Source organism: Vitis vinifera, chromosome 6 (genome assembly GCF_030704535.1).
Source record: "Vitis vinifera cultivar Pinot Noir 40024 chromosome 6, ASM3070453v1".
Classification (NCBI taxonomy): domain Eukaryota; kingdom Viridiplantae; phylum Streptophyta; class Magnoliopsida; order Vitales; family Vitaceae; genus Vitis; species Vitis vinifera.
Window position 1 is genome coordinate 18,638,510 of NC_081810.1, and position 23,462 is coordinate 18,661,971.

Sequence of the window (23,462 nt, forward strand, 5' to 3'; positions counted from 1 at the left end):
GGGCTTTGTGGGATTTATTTCATTTATTTATTTATTTTTTAAGGACATGTAACAAATACCACTTGACTAAGATAGATGCACAAGTGAAAGACTTGGGTAAAGGGAGTATGAAATGGGAACCCATAGACACATGAAGCATGCATTGAAAACTCGTACAGTCGTTTACATTTTGACATATTTCACTCATGCACTCTATTTTATTTTTTCTACTTTGGTATATAAATATGGATTAGTATCATAGAAGCATATACATACCAAGTAAAAACTTCTTATGGTCACCCACAAAAGGGGATATCAATTTAGTGGTTTGCAAAATGTTGAGAATTCTACGGTAACATTTTTTCATGTGTAACCCCTCTTTTTTGAAGAGATGAATTTACTCTACCAATAGTTCAGTAGATGATATTGAATTATAATTTTATTCACCTCCCTCGATATTTAAGTTAAATATGTCTAACTATCATTAGTTTGAAATTTTATGAAATATATTCATTTCCTTTCTCTTTTTTCATTTTCACTTCCCTCATTTTAATTCAAAATATGAAAGATATTTGATAAAATTTCATATTCACGGCACTAAAATATATTTAACTCAAATTGTAGGGAAGATGAGTGAAATTCATCCCTTTACTTTTTATATTTTTTTCATCTTTTTAAAAGACCACTTGACTATTAGTAAACTCTTATTAGTATTTTTGTAGAACTTGTGTGACTTATCTTTTGAAGATAAAAGTTTGATTTTTTTTGGGTTTCTTTTTGGATATTTTTTTGTATTATTTTATTTTATGATTTTTTTAATAAAGAAATGTAATATTGAAAAGATTTGTAACTTAAACTTAATAACAATACTTATTTTAATTCTTTTTTTTAAGTACTATTTTTTTCTCTTATGGCATTTTTCTAATGAAAATATAAAAGTTATGTTTAACCTCAAAAGTTTGAGGGAAAATGTAAGAAAAAAAATGGAAAGAAAAAGTAGAAGGAAATAAAAGTTGAAAAAAATAAAAAATAAAATTAAAGTTTAAAAAATATTTTTATATATTATTTCATATTTTTTTTCGTATATTTAAATCTTTTATATAAAAATTGAATAATTTAAAAATATATAAATTTATTAATAATTTTAGTTATAATTGACTTTTTTTTTAGAATAAAATCAAATATGAGAAATTTTTTTTTGAATATTATTATTATTTTTCTAGTATTTTACGAGAATCAAACATAATTTTAGAGTTAAATTAATAATGATTTTAGGAAAATGAAAAGAAACTAATATTATTTAGATTGAATAAATTTTAGAAAGAGAATATAAATTTCCAACAATTTTATTTTTTATTTAGAATGGATTTTTTAATTTAATATTATTTTCATTTAACGAAAAACGACAGTTAAACGGCGTCGTTGTTTGCTGACTGAAAGATGGTGGTAGGAAAATAATTGGAGAGGAGCCGAACCTACTAAATTACTAACTGCATCTCAGTGATTTGATTCGATTTGATTTTAGTAGAAATTCAACGTACACGGCCTCATCCTCTTCCGTCTTCTTCCCATCTCAACTCCATTTTGTTCTCTGCTGCCAACCCTAAGCCATGGATTCACTGCTCGCGTATCAGCTCCTTCGCATCCTATCCCTCACTCTTCTTCTCTCATCGTTCTCTCGTATCTCTAAATCAAGTGAGGTAATTAAAAATTCTTTCTCATATGATTTCTTTGCTTAGTCTCCGTTTGCTTTCCAACAAAATTTAAGGAAAGTTTAACGACAGAGTGGGTTTTGAATCTTTTGTGTTTCTTTTTTCTGTGAGAAAATGGAAGCATCCACTTCACTGAGCTTACTCGATTCAGTGATTTTTTTTCCTATTAATTTTATATTGTTGAAGGAGAAGTATGGTTGTATTGGGCTCTGTTTGGGTACCAGGAGACAGAAAGGAAAAGGAACTTTGAAGAATCTCAAACGTTGAAGAATTTAATGGTTGTATTGGGCTTTGTTGGTTAAATCATGTGGATGTGGATGTGGTTGTGTTAAGTTTCATACTTTGAAGAATCGAATATTGAAGCTTTTTTCTTTGTTCTTTTTTTGGATATTTTATTGCATCCAAACTGAGGATTAGGGTTAATACGGAATTAGGATGTGATTGTTTACAGTTTTGTGATGCTGGAACTGGATTTGGTGATTCTGGATGTGTAGTCTCGTCGAAGTCTGCATCAAAGCTGTTAATCAAGGGAGGAACTGTTGTGAATGCTCATCATCAGGAGATTGCTGATGTTTATGTAGAGGATGGGATCATTGTTGCTGTGAAGCCTAATATTAAGGTAATTCATAAAGTAATTTATTTAATCCATTGTCTGTTGTGTTTCATTGGTTGAATTTGATCCAAAAATGTTAAATGAGTTGCTCAGAGAGGGCTAATTAGCTCTAGCATGAAACTTGATTGGATTGCCATGATGAGGGCTTTTATGTACTGGATTTGACATTTTAAGATTCTTTAGAAAATTCAAATTTCATGGGAGAATGGTGGGGTAGAATGGTTGTTGTGGAGTCTAGTCATCTAAGTTGTCAAAAAATCTTGGATTATTCCAAAAATATTCAGAAACTATCGCTATCCTTATCAAAGGAAAGGTCCATTCTAGCAATCTAAAAAACAAACATGTGGAGCAGAGACAGACACGCCCTTTCATTTTTTTTTTAATTTTTTTATTATTATTATTCGTGCATATCCCAAATGTAAAAAATACTTCCCAATAGAAATTATTTGTAAAATTCCTAAATTACTCTATTTAATTATTGAATGATACACACATGCCTTTTGTTTTCTCAACATGCATATATTTTCCTAGTTGCAAATTCATTCTCAGATTCTCTCCATGCTATTCCTGATGTTTGCTTCAGCTAGCTCCCAAATTCTGAACCATTTGAATGCCAAAAGTTCTTGAATTCCCAATTGTCATTCTGGTCATTGATTTATTTGATGGTTTGGTAAAGCTGTTAAGCATGATTCTATTTTTAAAATCAGAAAATAGTACTAACTTTTATATAAAGTATAAGAACTCTTAGAGGTTTACATTGAAAAAGTAATGGTTTAAAAACAATTTAAAAAAATTGAGGTATCAAAAAAATTTTATTGCCTCAAATTTAAAAATTTTTAAAAGTGATTTTTAAAGACATAAGATAAATATACTTTTTATGCAAGAGGCTCTACTTTTTATATAAAACTTATTACTATTTTCTGATTTTAAAAACAAAAAACAGGAAGTGTAACTAAATGGACTTTTAACTGTTGTGACAGTAGAATATGGTGATAGATAAATATACTTTTTATACAAGAGGCTCTACTTTTAAATTATAAGCTGAATCTGATGTTGATAGATAAAGGATTTTTTTTTCCTCTATGTGAATGGATGATTAAATGGAAAATGGGAATTTTTTGTTAAAATTTATATAAACAGCTCTTAGTTTCAAGAAGTTGATCTTTGTCCAAGGATAAAACACAACTGCTTCAAGAGGTCATCCAAATTATGAATGCTTCACCTACTTTTCTTATTCAAAGTGAGCATACTTCTGATATATAATATATGTATGTGTTCATGTATGTTATACAACTTATAAAAATTTTGTTATTAGGTGCAGACCTATTTAAATAAAGAACTAGTATTTTCTTTTTGAATAAACTATAGTTCATTGAGAATAACAAGAGAGAAATCAGAAAACTAGCAAGATATACTAATGAAAGACAAACTGGATTTACAGAACAGAAAAGATCAAGAAAGGAATAGCTAGATAGGGAGCATGAAGTTGTTATCCACCAGAATAAAGTTCTAAGAAATGCTTTGTTTAACTTAAAAATGAGATCTATTTTTAAATATTTTTCTATTTCTATTCTCTAAGAAATCTCCCTATTTGTACAGCAAGGGCACTGATCATTGGATAGTCCTGGTGTATCGGTGATCATATTTTGAAGCCTTATTTTACAACATTGGTCCTTCACAGGTCATCACATCATCAAGCAAAAATCAGAATAGAGAAAGCATGAAAACCCAATGCTCTCTAGCCATCAACTAGTGAAGAAAATGATGACCGATAGATCAAGTACCATATCTACAAATGCAATGTTGACTTGAAATATGCTCCAATCAAGATGTTAAATCTCTTTGCCAAATAGAGAAAGAACTATGCTTTGGATGGAGCCAACAGGCACCAAGATTTTTATCTGGAGCTCTTTATCAATAAAATGTTTAACTGTGAATTTACCAATATGATTCATTTCTCCATCATCAATCCTATTTTTCCCTCTAAGCTCAAATTCTAACACCATTTCCAAGTTCAATCACGAAATGCTTCATAAAACTAGGCTACTACATCTTCTCTGCCAATCACACTACACAATCCTTGATGCCAACCTCTTTATTCACCACAATTCCAAATAGCTTTAGGAATTTCTTCACATGAGGGGTCTTCTACACGATTTCCAAGTTCAATCATGAAAATGCCTTACAAAACTCGGCTAGTGTAGCTCCTCCTCCAATTTTTTTTTTTCGATAAGTAAACACATATATTAGCAAAAGGCAAAACGCCGCATAACATACAGGGAGTATACGAGGCAACGCGGGCCTCACAACAAAAAGACAAAAGGAACAAAAAACCCACCGACCCTTAACTGGAGGCTAACCACTCTAAGAAACCTATAAGGGAGCGAGGCTCCGCACCACTATACAATTTTACCCACCCTCACACATTACAAACAAAAGAATTCTTAATTTTCTGAATAGCTAACTCCCCCTCCTCCCCCTGAATGCTAATCTATTCATCTCCTTCCAAATCGTCCAAAAAATAAATAACGGAATGGATCTCCAAATTTTCTCCCTCTTTTTACCCACAAAAGAACCCTTCCAACTAAAAACCACCTCCTTTACAGATTCAGGAAAGACCCATTGGGCACCAAACAAACTAAGAACAATCCCCCACAACACTCTAGCCACTGTACAATGAATAAGTAGATGATTTACATTTTCCTCATCACTACCACATAAATAACAATGATTAGGAAGCTGCCATCCTCTCTTTTGAAGCCTATCAAGGGTAAGAATCCTCCCCCAAGTAGCTTCCCACGCAAAGAAAGCTAGCTTAGAAGGAACGTTCTCCACCCAAATGCCCTTTTTAGGAAACATGGAAACACTAGGGCTGATCATCAAACCATACACTTCCTTAACGCCAAACTTCCCATTTTTTCCTTCCTTCTAAAAGGCCGAGTTCTCCTCCAAGGTAATTCTTTGACTCCTTAAAATTTGGAGTAATTCGCCTATCATGATCAGCTCCCAATCATTGAAGCCTCTAATGATGAACCTTAGATTTCAACCTCCTTAACCAGAATTCTGGTCCCACATATCCCCCACTGTGGCGTTCCTTTAGGCAGCCGCAGAGAAGAGTTGAGGGAACCTCCGAGACAGCTCCACATCCCCACAACAAGGGTCCTTCCAAAACCTAATTCTGGTGCCTTTTCCCACCTTAAAAGTCGTATTAGCCCAACACCAATCAGCTTCTTTCAAGATCTCCTTCCAAACCCCAACACCAAATGCCCCATTTGCCTTTTTAGTCCTCCACCCAAATTCCTCTTGCCCATATTTTGCCACAAGAACTCGTTTCCACATCTCGTCCTTGGCCCAAGCAAATCTCCACACCCATTTTCCAAGCAAAGCTTTGTTCAAGGGGACTAACTTCCTCAATCCAAGCCCCCCCTTCTCCTTACCCACACACACCCTCTCCCAATTGACTAGGTGGGCTTTTCTTTCCGTACTTCCCCCTCCCCACAAGAAATCTCTTTGCAACTTTTCAAGCCTTCTTGCCACTGTCCTAGGCATACGGAAGAGGGACAATTGATATAAAGGCATGCTAGCCAAAGTACTCTTTATGAGGGTGACTCTACCGCCCTTGGAGATGTATTGCCGTTTCCAAAGGGCCGATTTCCACCTCATCCTTTCTTCCACCCCATCCCACACACAAGAGGCTTTATTGGACGCACCCAACGGCAGCCCCAGGTAAGTTGATGGCAGCTGACCTACCTTGCAACCCAACTCCACAGCCAATTAAAGCAAACAATCCTCCATATGTGCCTCCTTATTCAATGCAATGCTAAACAATCTTAGGGATTGTTTGACAAAAGGAGTCTTCTATGCTAGGTGTACGTCTACTCTGTAACCAACCACTTTGAAATTCTTGTCAAGCCCCTTCTACAGTAGCTTTTCAAAGTGCATTTAATGATGTCTAACTTGCACAAATTGACCCTCAGTTCAGAAAATGATATTTGAATTCATCCCTATCCCAGCCTTTGGAATTCTTTTTTAATTTCTTCAAGAAAGCACAATTGGGGACATGAATCTGGAGAAAGTACATACACAGTTTGTAAGCTTCTTCATCAAAGTTACCCTCACTCATTTAGAAGAGCAAATCCTCTTCCAGCCACTTAGTCTTCTTTTTTCCCCTTTTATTCAGTGCCTTAAAAACTGCTCATACCTTAAATACTGATTTGTTGATATATGTTCAAATGGCTGCTGTAATGAGCTGTATTTCCATAGTAGTTTGAACGATATGGAACCTAACATACATTCATGAACTTTTACCCATTCAAGTTTCTTCTAGCCCTTTAATTTTTTATCTCAGCATGCTGGTTTCTCTTGATGTTTCTTTCTTTTCTTTATGCTTTCTAATGTGCATCTTTATATTTTATTGCCATATCTAGGTAGGTGATGATGTTACTGTGCTTGATGCCACCGGAAAGTTTGTCATGCCAGGTGAATTTTCACTACCATGGTCATATGATATTTTGTGCTCAGTTTTAAATTCTAAATCTAAGGAGCCATGCAAGATGAAAGCCTCATGCACATTTGAAAGCCTAACTTGTGAACAAGCCTAACTTTCCAAGTCAATGATGGATACTGTGACTCTGAACCATTCTTCTAATGCTCAACCGTAAACTCATAAGCATATCTGAGCGGTTTGACTCCTCTTTGTTCTTCACTCTTCAGATGAAACCAAAAAACCTAAATAAAAAGAGTGAAGGAACCAGAGAGCTCTCTAGAAGAGCAGGAAATGTCTTCCAAGGAGCGATCATCTCTTTCATGCCTTCATGCTGTGCTCATTTTTCCATTTCCATATAAGCAATTGAACACTCATTCAGCATGGTAAATCTTTTAGCTATCATGATGCACTTATTGGGCATATTTTGAGGTATACCAGAGGAACATACTGTAATGTGATAAGAATCCATTGGTTGACCCAGCTGCTGGTGATATTATTCAAGTTTTTAGAAGGAAGACTGTAAATCAGTCTTTTTTCCTTGCTATTGATAAGAGTAAAATGCATTTCCTGTTTAATTTCTTTTAGTTTTTTACTTGTGAAATCTATGAAAACTCATTAATCAGTAAGCTACATGACATGTTAAATTCGAGAGCTTAAAATTGAAGTCCTATGTTCTGAAGTTTTTAGTTTTAGGTCATTTTAATTTAATCTGGAAGTGCAGTTCACCCAATGATTTGACTCCAAGGCATAGGCGTTTGAATCACAAGGCTATTGCCTTCGCCAATATGCCTTTGATAATCCTTTTATTTTGACTGGACTGTTAGTATCATATTGAAGCAGCATTTATGCCTTGACCAATCCAAGAGCTTAAGAGTTCTTGATCTTAATCAGTGAGCCTGCACATAGCTTCACATAGTTTTGAGTTTCCTAATCAATCATAGGTTTTGGAATCTAAATGGCACTGATAAACTATTCATTTCCTTCTCTATCTATTTTGAACATAATACATAAATACAGCAGAAAGAATTATCATGCTGTAACCTGCACTTAGTGACTTAGTTCTTTCGTTTGTATGCTTGCCAGATCCTGCAAATTTGTATTATTAGTGTTATGGTTTTCCATGATTTCTGACTAGGAATACAACCTTTGGAGTTCCAATCCTTCCTCACATGTTATACCTATAAAATGTTGGTCTCTTGTCTCATCCATTGTGTCCATGTGTTCCGCTTTCTTTTCAGAGTGGGTTAACCTCCTCTCTTCCCCCATTTTCCTTAACAGAGCCTTGGATGCATGCCATGGGGTTTTTGAAATCTATAGCTGGTAATAAGGAGTACATGATTGTATATCAACTGTAGGTGCAAAAAGCACTAACTATACATCCATCCTAGGCCTTGTAGGTGGATTCAACAGGGTGCAATGTGGTACGGGGAGCCAAACCCTTTAATACTGCACTTATTATAATTAAAACCTGACTTGTTGGTTTGCCATTTTTTCCACTGTAGACTTGTTAAGTTTAATTAGCATGTCCATGTCCATGTCCATTTCCGTCTCTAAGAACTACATATATTTGATCCATATATATTGCAACATTAAATTTTAATGTTTACAGGTGGAATTGATCCTCACACACACCTAGCAATGGAGTTTATGGGTACTGAGACCATTGATGACTTTTTCAGTGGTCAAGCTGCTGCACTAGCAGGTGGAACAACAATGCACATTGACTTTGTCATACCAGTCAAGGGCAGCTTATCAAAGGGTTTGGAAGCCTATAAAGACAAAGCGAAAAAATCTTGTATGGATTATGGTTTTCATATGGCAATCACAAAATGGGATGAAAATGTTTCAAGGGAGATGGAAATCATGGTTAAGGAGAAAGGTTAGCTGTTTTTTTCAAGTTTATTATAATAACTCTACATAGATTATGACTTGATCTACATTGGCAAATGTAAACCCCATTTGGATTCTTCTCTAAATCTGTATGAAATCCTTACTTGTCTTCTTTTCAACTTACAGGCATCAACTCTTTTAAGTTTTTCCTGGCCTACAAGGGGGCTCTCATGATCAATGATGAGCTTCTACTTGAGGGATTAAAAAAATGCAAGTCTCTTGGTGCTTTGGCCATGGTACATGCTGAAAATGGAGATGCTGTATTTGAAGGGCAGAAAAGAATGATAGAACTTGGCATTACTGGTCCAGAGGGACATGCACTTTCAAGGCCACCCGTGGTAATTCCTTAAAGATGTCCATTTTTTCTTTGACCCTGTATTGCCCTCTGGTGTTGCACTTATAGTATTTTACATCATTAAACCTATTTTTGAACTTTTGCAATGGGGAATCCATGATCAGCTAGTACCCTGGATGAGTATCCTCACCATTGAAAGCTCTCCTTCGTTCAAACTTTTCATTTTACCATATCATTTTGTTGTACCATGTATGGTTGAATTTTTGCAATGAATAATAACCTAGATTTGGAGTTCTTAGGATCTTTCTCTCTCTCTCTCTCTCTCTCTCTCTTTCTATCTCTCCTTTTAATTTTGTTTTTAAATTTTTTTATTTTGTTTTTTTGTTTTTTTGTTTTTTGTTTTTTTTTTTTTGATGAATCTTGAAAGATTTACTAAACCAAAAATAATGTGGAGAGAAATACAAACATGGGCATTCATTTATTTTCTCTCTTTTCATTCTTTTGCTTCTCTAGCATATTTCAGACACATGCTGTAGGACAGAGTATTCTGGTGGGGGATGCATGTCAAAGAGATGGTAGAGAATGTAACATATTAACATAATCCCTTGACAAGTTTACTTGTAATGGCTTTCGGGGAGCTAGTGTTTACTGAAATCATTGTATAGTAAGGATATTCTTTTAGTAGTTAATACTTACTAATTTCAGTAAACCATATAAGATTATTCCTCAGTGAATCACTCTTTATTCTGTTGTTCTTCTAATTGTCTGACAGTTCTTTCCGTTTATTTCCTGGACGTCATGCTTTTATATAATCTGTCTTTTTTTTGGCCCTTATGCAGCTAGAAGGAGAGGCAACTGCTAGAGCTATTCGGTTGGCCAGTTTTGTTAACACGCCTCTCTATGTAGTTCATGTGATGAGCATTGATGCGATGGAAGAAATAGCTAAAGCTCGAAAATCAGGTTTTTTTAACTCTTATATTTACATTACGTGTTTGTTGTGTTAAATTTACACCACCATGGAGCAAAATCTCATGTTATTCTTAATTTTATATAAGTTCTATCTTAAAGATACAACCTTCTTTTATTTTATTTTTGGTTTTTTAGTAATAACTTTTTGGTTCATCGATATTTTGATATTATATTTGTCAGAAAATTGGAAGTAGTAACAAGTTAACTCCAATACTGTTTATGTGGCTGAGTGAGAGAGAGAATGTCTGAAAAGGTCCTGATCTTTATCAAAAAAGGTCTGGGCTTCCCCTATCTTTAACAAATGGTTCCCAACCACTTGAAAATTCCAACTTTATCCTTTATTTTATTTTTGGCTATTTTAGTTTATATATCTATCTATTTGTCTATCTATCTATCTATCTATCTATCTATATATATATATATATATATATATATATATAAATTTCAATGGAAGGAATATCTTACAGTGTTAAATTTCTCAATAGAAAGCCTTGTAGTAGGGTAAATATCTTGTTAGTTGGAAGTCTTATAATCATATGGTTTACTTAGGATTTGAGGACTGGTTTTTTTTATTTTTTTTATTTTTATCAGAAACGAAGAAAAATATATTAATAGAAGAAAAGATACAGGAAAAAGAAAAGTTACAAAAGAAAGAGAAGAAAACAAGGGAAGGATGAGAGGTCCTTCCTACACAAATTGAACAAAGGAGAAAACTCCCAACAATAGAACTCTAAAAACAAAGAGAAACCCCACATTCTTCAAACTTTTGAAGCACAAACCGCAATCCAGTTGAGTTGTAAAACACTTAGAGGAACTCTTCTAAAAGCTTCAGTACAAGAAGCCCATAGAGAAGAATAGAACCGAATCAAATCCCATAACATCTCTTTCGTTCTCCCTTTATCCTCAAAGATCCTATTGTTCCTCTCTTGCCACACCATCCAAATCAAGATAAGGCAAGTGATTTGCCAAAGTGTCTTGCCTCTTAATGAGTTCCCCAAGCCTTTAAAAGTAATAACCAACATGTCCTCAAAACTCCTTGGAGGGACCCAAACCAACCCTGTTAGATTGAACAACTTGTGCTAGAGTCCAATGGTAACAGGACAATGAAGAAAAAGGTGATCAATTGACTCTCCATTACCTTTGCAAAGAATGCACCATTGAGGATAGAGGGATTCATAGGGTCTTCTCAATTGCAACTTATCATTGGTGTTTACCTTCCCATGTGCTACTAACCAAGCGAGGGCCTTAACCTTTGAAGGGGCTTTTGAACTCCACAAGAACTTGGCCGGAAGGAACAAGATAGGACTTGAGACTTTTGACAAGGCCAAGAGAAAAGATTTCATTGAAAACAATCCTGACGAAGACAAAGACCACGCTCTAGAATCTACCAAAGAAGGAGAGAAAAACACAGAACTAAGAGAGGACATTAATCTCTGAAGGAGATCAATTTCTGATTCTGTAAGATTGCGGCAAAAGTTAAAATTCCAAGACAGTGGAAATGAATTGCCAAGGACATTTGAGACAGTGAGGTTTTTCGCAGAAATAACTTTGTAAAGATCAACAAATTGAGAACACAAAGTTTGTTTACCCCACTAGAGATCTTCCAAAAAACGAATTCTCTCCCCATTGCCCACCACTAGGCGGACAAAAGGGGAAAAAAACCTGGAAAACTTGAGCAATAGCCTTCCAAGGACATCTGTGTGACCATCTAACCACCATGTTGGCGTCCCATCCATTAGGATGTGTCCCATATATACTCGCAATAACCTTATGCCAAAGACTACTCCTTTCTCTAGGGAACCTCCAAAGCCATTTCCCTAAGAGAGCAATATTTCTCATAGAAGTCTTCCCAAAACCCAAACCTCCTAACTCCTTTGGTCTACTAACAATCTCCCATCTGATAAGATGATCTTTCTTCCCTTCTTTCGTCCCAGACCAAAGAAAATCCCTTTGCATCTTCTCAATCTTTGAAGCTATTGATACTGGGATTTTAAAGAGGGAGAGGAAGTAGCTAGGGATGTGAGACAGATAAGACTGAATTAAAGTAATCCTCCCTCCCAAAGACAAAAAGGCCTTTTTCCAACCATCCAGCCTCCTCGAAATTCTCTTGACCACTGGATCCCAAAAGCCTATTATCGTTGGGTTCCCTTCCAATGGAAGGACTAAATAAGACAAAGGCCACTTTGACACTCTGCAATCCAAAACTGAGGCCAAACTAGACAACAACTCCTGCCTAGTGTTAAAACCTGAAATGATGTTTTTTTCTAAGTTGATTTTTAAACCAGATACTTGCCCAAAAACCACAAGGATAATCTTGAGGTTTTGAAGATGTTCCATAGAGGTTTTAGAGAAAAAGATAGTGTCATTAGCAAACTGTAGCAAAGACACTCTAGTCCTATCCCTCCCCACAAAGAAACCCTCAGTTATCCCAATTTCCTCTGCTCTGATCATCAACCTACTTAGAACATTTGCCACCAGAGTAAAAAGGAAAGGAGAAAGGGGGTCTCCTTGTCTCAAACCTCTAGAGGCCTTAACCCAACCCTTTGCATTCCCATTAACTAGGATTGCAAAACTTGATGAAGACAAACAACCCCTTATCCAAGATCTCTATTTTTGACTGAACCCCTTCCTTTGTAGCACATGATCTAAAAAGACCCAATCCACATGATCATAGGCCTTCTCAAAATCGATTTTGAAGACTACCCCTAGCCTTTTTTTTCTCATCCACCACTTCATTGGCTATCAACACAGCATCCAGAATGTGTCTCCCTTCAATAAAGGCTCCTTGAGAGCCAAAGATTGTTTCATGAAGAATTTTGCGTAAACGTCCTGATAAGACCTTAGCAATTATCTTATATAAACTTGTAACCAAGCTAATAGGTCTATAATCTGAGATTTTAAAAGTTTGGCTTTTCTTAGGCACTATAGCAATGAATGTCGCATTTGTACTTTGATTTATTACCCCCTTGGTGTGGAACTCAAGAAACACCCTGATAAGATCCTCTTTTATCACATCCCAACACTCTTGATAAACTACTATAGTAAAGCCATCAGGACTAGGGGCCTTTTCCTTATTCAATTGGAAAATTGCCATTTGTACCTCCTCTTCAGAAAAAGGCCTATCCAGCCAGATTGCACTCTCTCTAGAAATAGGGACCCAATCAATTCCTTCAATCCTCCAAGAATCACCTTCAGGTTTGGAATAGAGTTTCCCAAAAAAATTTACAATCTCCTCAGAGATAACCTCAATGTTACTTAAAGTCTCCCCCTTCTCAGAAATTAGAGACTTAATGAACTTCGTGCTTCTTCTTCCAGTGGTCATTCTGTGAAAGAACTTAGAGTTGCAATCCCCTTCTTTAATCCAATACAATACAAGAGACATTCAAAATTTCAGAATGGAAGAAGGCAGTACAAGATGAGATTGATGCACTTGAGAAGAATGGGACATGGACTATCATAGATTTGCCGGTTGTGAAGAGGCCCGTGGGGTGCAAGTGGATTTTCACCATAAAATACAAAGCTGATGGATCAGTCGAGAGATTCAAGGCTCGTTTGGTAGCTAGAGGGTTTACACAGTCCTATGGGATAAACTATCAGGAGACTTTTGCTCTTGTTGCAAAACTGAACACTATCAGGATTCTTCTCTCGTTGGCTATCAATCAAGATTGGTGCTTGCAACAACTGGACATAAAAAATGCGTTTCTAAATGGTGACCTAGAAGAGGAAGTCTACATGGAAATACCACCTGGTTTCGAAGGAAGTATGGTAAAGAATCAGGTTTGCAAACTCCAAAAATCCTTGTACGGCCTTAAACAATCTCCCCGAGCCTGGTTTGATAGATTCACAAAGGCAGTCTTGAAGCCGGGCTACAAACAAGGTCAGGCTGATTATACTTTATTTGTCAAGAAGTCTCATGCTGGGAAAATGACCATATTGATAGTCTATGTCGATGATATTATTCTATCTGGGAATGATATGGAGGAATTACAGAATTTGAAGAAGTATTTGTCAGAAGAGTTTGAAGTTAAAGACCTTGGAAATTTGAAATATTTCCTTGGTATGGAAGTGGCTAGATCAAGGAAGGGAATTGTAGTCTCTCAAAGAAAATACATACTTGATCTTCTTAAGGAGACCGGTATGCTTGGATGCAAACCAATTGATACTCCTATGGATAGTCAAAAGAAACTTGGTATCGAGAAAGAGAGTACACCGGTAGACAGGGGGAGATATCAACGACTCGTCGGGCGCTTGATTTATCTCTCACACACTCGGCCAGATATTGGCTTTGCAGTGAGTGCTGTAAGTCAATTCATGCACAGCCCCACTGAGGAACACATGGAAGCAGTCTACAGGATTCTTAGATATTTAAAAATGACACCAGGGAAAGGTCTATTCTTTAGAAAGACAGAGAATCGTGACACTGAAGTATACTCAGATGCGGATTGGGCAGGAAACATCATTGACAGGCGGTCCACTTCTGGATACTGTTCTTTTGTCTGGGGAAATCTTGTTACCTGGAGGAGTAAGAAGCAATCAATTGTAGCCAGAAATAGTGCAGAAGCTGAGTACAGAGCTCTAGCACAGGGAATCTGTGAAGGGATTTGGATAAAAAGGGTTCTTAGTGAACTGGGACAAACGAGTTCATCTCCGATTCTGATGATGTGTGATAATCAGGCAGCTATAAGCATAGCAAAGAACCCCGTGCATCATGACAGGACCAAGCACGTTGAGATTGACAAACACTTCATCACAGAGAAGGTGACTAGTGAGACGGTTAAATTGAACTACGTTCCTACCAAGCACCAAACCGCAGACATTCTCACCAAAGCTTTACCTAGGTCTAACTTCGAAAACTTAACTTGCAAGCTGAGATTATATGATATATATTCTCCAGCTTGAGGGGGAGTGTTGAAATTTGACATTCAAAGTTAGGATTTTAATTTAGGAAAGTATTTTAGGAATAAAAAAGGAGAGATCATTTAGGATATTTCCTTATGATTCAGTTTCCTATTTTTAGGAGAGAATCAAGCTAGATTGATATTTTCTTATTCAGTCATTTGTGTATATATATGTGTATGGTGCGTACCGAATAAATCAAAAAAGGAATTCAGAAATTCTTCAACCACATAAAAGCTGCATTCCTTAGAGGGAGATCCAACAAATCACTCTCCCTTATAAACTCGTCAAAACACCTCATGTTGAATGTTAACCTAGAATCACCCATCTTCTTAGAGATCCTCCTGATAACATTAAAATCCCCTCCTACACACCACCTTAGGAAGGTCAGACCATACAGGTCTTGAAGCTCCAACCAAAAGTCCTTCCTCCGTAAAGGCTTATTCGGGCCATACACTGAGGTTAACCAAAAAGACCCTTCCTCACCAGAGTTCAACTTCACAGTTACAGAGAAAGATCCTAACACCTTCTCTGTACACTTGAACTTATTTGAATCCTACAACATCACAATCCCCCCTGAAGCCCCACAAGCAGGAAGAGCAACCCACTCCAAGCTTTTGCCTTTCCAGACACTGCTCACAAACCTCCTGTCCCAAATTACTCTCTTTGTTTCCTGAAGCATCACAACATCTGGACTTTGAGTACTTAAAAACCTTCTGACAATCCTCTTTTTCTTCTTGGAACCAATCCTCTTGTATTCCAACTTAAGATCTTCATGTAAGCAAAAACAACCCAGCACAACCATCAATCATACCTAATCCTCTCCTCGGGTTCCAGAGTCATTTTTCCTCTTCCTTCTGAAATAAACCTTATCCGTAGAAAAAGTACTCTTGCTCTCTACTTCTGCACCTTTTCCATTATCTCTAACAATTCTAATCCTCAAACTCTCCAAAATCAACTGAACCTTGACCATCTTCCTAGGCGTAAGTCCCTCAACCTAAAAACCTTCCAACGGGAGGGTGGGAGGTTCTGGCTCTAGGGATGAAGCCTTGCCTGAGACACAAAGCTCCTTTGGGTTATTGAGTGATTCCTTAAGGAAAGGGCAGTCTTTAAAATTTCGGTTAGAGGTTTCTAGGGGAAACGCCACACCTTCAGAACAGGACACGCCACGATGACGACTGAGATCAACAATAGGAGAAATCGAAAAAGGGCCACGCTGAAAGGCAAAGCTTAACTCCAACAGAATTGGAAAAAAAGGTTGACAATGAGAAGGACGAACAGAAGAAACATAGGAGTCGGGAAGAAATTTTGGATCAAAAGCCCCAACCAAAGGAAGACCCTGCTCGGAGAAAGCTGAGAAAGGAGGACGCACCTTGTTTACCAAATTGCAGTGTGAAATCCCCTCGTCTCCCTCTGTCTCCTTGATGAAATCTTGGGAGGTTTTTGGAATAGGAGAAAGAACACCCTTACTGGAGAGTGATCTGCCTTGAAGAATGGCTAGATTTGCTTTCGATGAGCCACCCCCTTCTAGGTTACGCTTCGGGACAGAAGACGACACCTTTAAGCTCGGCGGCCAGCTTCTTGCTTTGCGCTTTGCGGAGATTGAGGAGCCTTTTAGCTTTGACAAATCTTGAGAATGATCTATCGGTATTACCTCCTTTGCAGAGGACCCTGAGCGTAGGAGCTTTGAAGACGAAGGCGTTGCTGGGCCACCATTAGAAGAACCTGCCTCTATTTCGTGGACTGGACCCGCTAGGGGCCCAAAACACTTCGCCCTAAACTGGGCCCTATCAGAATGGGCTTTAAAAAAGGCGACTGGTTTTGTTGGCCCGATAACGCTTCCCGCTGTTGGGCCCAAAATACTCCTTCCCCTTCCTTTCTCCACTTTGGAAGCCGATTTTGAATCTGAAGAATGAGAACAGGAACAATGATGAGGCCTCCAGCTGTGGCACTCATTGTCCCTAGCAATAGCTCGTAGCCCCTCAGCGTTCTTTGGCTTTTAAAGGACGCAACCTCTTGTTGACATCAACTCGTCCTTACTGCGAGTTGACTCAGGCCTGAGAGGGTCATCTCCTTTAGCTTCTCCGGCGACTGTAATTGCAACCGTAAATGACCAGGCTCCATCTTCCACCTCTAGTAGCGCTGGAAGCACGGCATTTGGAAGCATCTCCACCCACAATTTTACCTTCGACAAGTCTACAAGCTTCAGCGATTCCCTCGCCACCTTCGTTACCTTCCCCCACTTCTGCAAAATGTAACTCAGCTAAACCTCATCCCACGGATGAAAGGGAAGGCCTCTTAGTTCTAATCAACCCCTTCCAAATTTTCCACAAACGACAAAGTTTTCTTTTGGCGACCATCTCCTTAGAGCAATAACCCCTCCTCTTACTGTTAAACTCCCTTGATCTTGAAACCAATGAGCTCTCCTTGCAGAATCCACGAAAAAGCACCCCTTGTAATCGGAAATGGGGGTTACAGACACCATTCCTTTCATACCCATCCTTCTCGCGATAGCTTTTCCTACATCAAACCAATCTCGTATTTTTCCTTTACTTTCACAAATTACAGCTCTTGCCCATTTTCCAATTGGCATCAAAGCACCGTTTCTAGGTCCTTCCTCTACAACCACATCTGCATAGGACCGCCCTCCTCTATACATTCCCTTGCTCACTCGAGACTCTTTAAACATCTCCTTCGAGGCTCTTTTAGCTTGAACATACAAGTCTTGGACTGAAGAAATCGCCTTCCTAAGGGTTTCCCACCCATAGCCTTTAACACCCTCAGGAACAAATAGAACTAGAGGTTTTCTCTTTGCAACGATTTCTGTAATTTTCATAAATCTCCCTTTGCCATTAAAACAAATCTCCATCAAATGAGTCCTAGTCTTGCCCCTCATCTTTCGAATGAAACCCTTGGAAGCCTCCAACTCCACAACTTTCTTCAAATGCTCCAACAACCAATCCAACTCCTCCTTTCCAAAACCTAACGAAACCACAAAACCTCGACTTCTCTCTGTTATTGAAATCCATGTACCCCCATTGAAGCCTTCAAACTTTACCTGGAAAGCCTTTCTCTCCACTTCAAAAAACTGATTTCGAAACATCCCTCTCCTGGTGCAACCTTAAGCTCCTTTTTCAGCAACTATGATGTTTGTTCCGCAATCCTTTAGTCTTGCATCCCGTGCTTCCTCTACTTCATCAATGCCATGTATTGGCGGAGCAATATGTCACTTCCCCATCTATTGGTGATCAATGCTTCCTTGTTTGATGGAAAAACTAGTACTGGTTTTTTCTTATTATTCAGTAACCACAATTGTTTTAGCCTTCTCTTTTTTTATTCTCCATATCGTTTCTTGACTATGAATCTTGTGTTATCCCAAAGCATGCAATCATGTTTCCTAGGCAGAGGGGATGCCTTGTGATGGCTGTTCTAATGGATCCCAATTCAACTAACCAATTTGAGGCAAACCAACTGAGAAGACAATATGAGTTGTTAAGTTGGTATTTAGCTCAACTTGAAATCTTGATGCAAGAAAGGGGTATTTTGAAACCGATATCTTTGTGGAATGTTTTTTCCTTCATAAGTCTTGTCATAGAGCAACATCATAATGCTCAAAAATGGGAATTGAACTTTAAGTTTGAGATTTGATGAAGAATACATTGATTGGTTGAGAGTACTGTATAGTGGACTTTTAACCATCGAGAAATCTTAGATGAGGTCCAAAGCCCATAATCTTTTGGGTCTATGTCAGATGCCTATCAAAGAGTCTTGGTAGATGAAAGATTACAAAGCAGAATCATGCAAGATCAGGCCTTAATTCTGCTAGATTTCCAAACAATGCAGCAATAGTAGTGCATGAAGAGCAGACAAAAAATGCATGAAATACTAGACATGTTAACACATCCAGAAACAAGCCAAACAGAACCCTGTCAGCAGCCCAAAATTGTGGTTAGGAGCCCAGATTTCGAAGTTGTGAGTGTGTGTGTGCGTGTGTTTTTTGAAGAAGAAATGGATTATAGGACATATTATAAAGAAGATCATGTGGGAGGTGGCTGTCATAAATCATCCTAGTGACTTTTAAGTTATCATGGAAACCATTGTTATTTGAAGAAGAGAAATGGATTATAGGACATATTATAAAGAAGATCATGTTAGGTAATGGACCAGTGATGTATAACAAGACAACTTGAGCTGAAGTTCTAATACCTTATCTCATTGGTAGCCATTTTTGGGCTTGCATATGGAGCTCAATAAGTGAACAAGCATTGAGGTTTAAGTTTATGACCTCCTGACAACCAAGACTTTGATACCATGTTAAACTACCACATTTGACCCCAAAATCTAAATTGACAAGTAATAGACCAAAAATATATATCAAGACAAATTGAGCTAAAGCCTTAACAATGGTGATGCTTGTGAGGAAAACAGCAAAAATGTCTTACTTGGTTGTGTGCAAGACCTTGTTACTTCCAGAACAACAAAATAAAGATAACTAGTCTCAAATCAGTATGTTTTATAGTACTTTCACCATCAGCAGGTTGATGTGCAGGATGATTATTGGATGCAGTTGTGAGAATGGGGTCTCACAAGAAGCTATTAAGAAGCTTAAGATCAAAACTCGAAAACATTCTAGGCTCTCTAAAGAATTGGTTTTGTACAGTGTTATTAAAGGTGATCGCCTAGGTCGCCTAGGCCATCAGGCCAGATAAAAGTTGCCTTTTGAAGACCTATGCAAGACCTAGTTCTAAAAGGTGCAAAAGTCTGCAAGTCTTTGAGGAATTTGTCTAGCCTCCAGAAAATTCCAACTTTATCTTCTCTCTCTCTCTCTCTCTCATATATATATATATATATTGCTATTTAAGATTAAATCTAGTTTTATTTATTTTTTCAATGGATCTCTTTAGATATCCAGAAGGTAATTTTATAGAATCTCTTAGAAGAAAGTCTTGTAGTAGTTAACACTCATTAGTAGGAAGTTCTAGAAATAGTCTTGATTAAGATTGGGAATTGGTTTTTTAGTGTTAATGCTTCACTTTAAGTCTTGTGTTGTTGAATTGAGTGACAAAGATATTCTGTGCTTGTAGGCAGCATCTTTTGGGCACCTTTAGGTGATATCTGAACTGAACTTCTGATGCAACTATTATCTGATCTAATGATTTTGAGTCTTAATCAGGAGTAACCATTCACTTTTCTTTTGAACTGCAGGACAGAGGGTTATTGGAGAGCCAGTAGTTTCTGGGTTAGTCCTTGATGATTCTGGGCTCTGGGATCCTGACTTCATCAACGCAGCAAAGCAAGATCTCATACTCCTTCCATTTTCTTCTTCTCTTCACTTTCTATCACATTTTTTAACCTTTGTCAACATTATGATCTTTTCATGTTTCAGGTATGTAATGAGTCCCCCTATTAGAGCATTGGGACATGACAAGGCCCTTCAAGCTGCTCTTTCAACTGGAAATCTGCAGGTTTTTTCTCTTGTTATGGGAAAGATGGCTGTAAGATTATTTACCCATAAAAGATGAAAACTTTCTAAGTGGGCAGTCACATCGAAGAACCATCCAAGTACCATCTGCTCTCACGGTTTAAAAAATCAAGTTTTGGGAAAGGCTGGTGATGTTTTCTTTGGATAAAAGTGCTACACTGTGTTGTATTAAACAAAGTAAGAATTTATAAAAAAGAAAGAAAGATGAGAAAACTTCAAAAAGAAAAGAAAATGTTAAAGATTGCACAAAACTAAACTAAAAAAGTCCTTGCAATATAAAACCTTTGCCTTCTCACCCTTACAGAAATAGTCTCAAATAAAAGCCTCAGGGGACATGAAATTCCCAATAAAATGAATTAAAGGTGAGGCTTCTTTCCTTGCCAGCCTATTGACTTCCTGACTAGTGTATCTAGGCTTCAGAAGAAGGAGCAATCCAATCCTCTATCCAGTTTCACGATCCTTTACATAAATGACTATCTCCAGAGCCCTGGATGACTTTTAATCACCTAAGACAAAACTCTTTCTGTATCCAATGGATGTTTCTTGGCAATTCAGGTGAGATGGGCATTGGAGGACTCATTTGGGATTGTACTAGTGAGATTATTTGAGCTTTTTCAAAGAGAGTCAAGTTTAGCTAGCTATTGAAGTGGAAATAAATACTCTATTTGAGGGTCTCAAAATTCCACCTTAGTTCTTATTAACTAAACATCAACTTCCATATTGTCTTCTGTACAAAGAATTCTAAAAAAAATTGGTTAATAAACTATGATATATGTGCAAAACATATTTTCTACATTGAGGATAATGTTGATCCTAAAGCATAATCTTGATATTGTTACTTAAAGTGATCTTTGAATTTTCTTTCCCATGATGCGTTTCCATTTTGCAGCTTGTAGGGACTGATCATTGTGCCTTCAATTCCACACAGAAAGCTTTTGGAATTGATGATTTCCGAAAAATTCCTAATGGTGTCAATGGTAATACAAGTTATCATCACCACTGATATTTGGGAAGTCAATTATTATTTCCCTAGTTATCAAGTTGGTCTCATTTTTCCGTTCTAATTCTTATATTTGTTGCAATCCTGGGAACAATTAGGTATTGAGGAGAGGATGCATCTGGTTTGGGACACAATGGTGGTAAGTTGCCTGGATTTGTTGTTCGTTACTTCAAAACTAATAGCTCAAATTGGAATGATAAATTCCCTAAATAGCATTTTTTTTTTCTGCTTCTCAAACTCTATTTATCTTCCAGGAGTCTGGCCAAATCTCAGTCACTGATTATGTCCGGATAACAAGCACTGAATGGTATGCTTTCAAAGTGATCATTTATGTAGAGGTTCCCTAAACTGAAAAATGTATAAGATAGTGTGTTTTACAATTTAATCTCAGTTTACCTATCAAACCATATGGAAAAGTGAGTTTAACTTTTACATTATTTTTTCAGTGCTAGAATCTTCAACATGTATCCAAGGAAAGGAGCAATACTTGCTGGATCTGATGCAGACATAATCATATTAAACCCAAATTCAAGCTTCCAAATAACTGCAAGGTCCCATCACTCTAGATTAGACACAAATGTCTTTGAAGGAAGGAAAGGGAAGGTAATTTGGTTAAATATTCTGATTAGCAAATTCTAAGTTCATATATACTTCTAATTTCATTTGATACACCAATAGAAAATTTATACGCCATCTTTTGTGGTGGAAATGTTGAGTGATGTTCAACAAAAGAGTGACTTAACATATGGTCACAGGAATTTTACCACTTTAGAACTAGAAGTGAAGGTGCGGACGAAACCTAAAAATGGGAGGCCATTTCGATTCTCCTGGATCACTTGGTCATAGGGATGAAGAAATTGATTATGGTGCTCATATATTTAGAACAAAATGAATGAAGTGGAGAAGTGCCTCTAGGGTGATTCTTAATCATAAATTGTCTAGCAAATTAAGGAGAAAACTTTGTGAGATGAGTGTAAGACAAGCCACGCTTGCCATAAAGAATAATGGAAAATTACAAAACATACATATGGATCTTTCTATTACATGTTTACTAGGTTTTGAAAAAAAAAATGTTATATTCTTTCTCATTATGTTTGTATGTATAAGATAAACATTGATATTCATATTGCATATATATTAGGGTTTGAAAAAGAATGTTATGATTTTCTCAGGGAAAGGTTGAGGTGACAATTGCTGGAGGAAAAATTGTTTGGGAAAATGATGAACTGAAGGCAGTTCCTGGATCTGGAAAGTACATAGAAATGCAACCTTTTAGTTATCTTTTCAATGGAATTGACAAGGTAGATGCTAAATACCTTTCTTCCCTCCAAGCCCCAGTACAAAGATCCAAAGCTGCAAGTTGAATCACAGGTATGATACTTCTACTTTGGCCTTTTAGCTACTTACATTAAAGTTAAAAACACAAACAAATAATGTTCTGGAGGATCTGCGCATCCCAGTTTGTAAAATCTATATGAATTAATCCTAGTACTACTGTCCTTTACCATCAAGAAATGATCTGATGATCATTTTCTTTTCCCCTCTTGTAAGCAATAAATGAAAAACAAATTCAGAGGTTATAAGGTTAAAAAAAGATTCACATCAGGTCACTCTAAATGATTACAGAAGCTTTTGATTCATTCTGAAAATGTCATATATAAATTTTAGGCACACAATATAAGTCTCACAATTCAGTGTGGTAGCATGAAAGGATCGCAAATACAGAGAGAGAAGACAGACTTTTGAAGACATCAAGGCCTAATACAACAATTAATGTAGGTCAGGAACTTCCTCTTCCTCTGCATGTAAATAAATTTAAAAAGCAATAAGAACAATGAATACTCCATACACTTGCATTGCATATTTAGAGTGTGTTTGGCACTGAAAAACATGTCTAACCTTTATAACATTTGAATGATAAAAATTTTCAAGTGTTAGAGAGGTGAAAAATGCTTCCAATAATCACTACCAAACGGGTTCTTAGTTATAATCTAGAAAACTGGTTGGTACTCAAGGCAGTGATGATCCATGTGCATTGACTGAGGGGATATGGATCAAAACAGGATTGAGTATTGTATTTTGCTTTAACTTCTTCTACTATATGATACATATTCTAAAGAGTGATTAGAATAGTTAGGAA

At 36.9% G+C, this 23,462-nt stretch overlaps 1 protein-coding gene across 2 annotated transcripts; it reads left to right on the forward strand.

Moving 5' to 3' along the window:
* The first annotated feature begins 1,402 nt into the window (after window positions 1-1,402).
* On the forward strand, window positions 1,403-23,272 carry LOC100249986 (dihydropyrimidinase). Of its 2 annotated transcripts, XM_010653228.3 has the most exons (14): window positions 1,403-1,679; window positions 2,143-2,310; window positions 6,732-6,783; window positions 8,400-8,669; window positions 8,807-9,018; window positions 9,815-9,935; window positions 20,046-20,133; window positions 20,227-20,305; window positions 21,212-21,299; window positions 21,421-21,461; window positions 21,577-21,629; window positions 21,769-21,925; window positions 22,495-22,693; window positions 22,991-23,272. In XM_010653228.3, exons 1-13 carry the CDS (start codon window positions 1,590-1,592, stop codon window positions 22,684-22,686), a joined length of 1,611 nt encoding a protein of 536 aa, XP_010651530.1. In that variant the 5' UTR covers window positions 1,403-1,589; the 3' UTR covers window positions 22,687-22,693; window positions 22,991-23,272. The 2 variants fall into 2 exon arrangements, with proteins under 2 accessions (XP_010651530.1, XP_002273526.2); XM_002273490.4 differs by lacking the exon at window positions 22,991-23,272 and having other exon boundaries at window positions 22,495-22,861.
* The last annotated feature ends 190 nt before the right edge of the window (window positions 23,273-23,462 follow it).

Bases quoted from the DNA above. Each gene is read 5' to 3' on its own strand.
- LOC100249986 (XM_010653228.3), top strand. From the start codon at position 1,590: ATGGATTCACTGCTCGCGTATCAGCTCCTTCGCATCCTATCCCTCACT. The intron at 9,936-20,045 runs GTTTTTTTAACT...TTTGAACTGCAG, and splicing joins AGCTAAAGCTCGAAAATCAG to GACAGAGGGTTATTGGAGAG. The intron at 21,926-22,494 runs GTAATTTGGTTA...TGATTTTCTCAG, and splicing joins TTGAAGGAAGGAAAGGGAAG to GGAAAGGTTGAGGTGACAAT.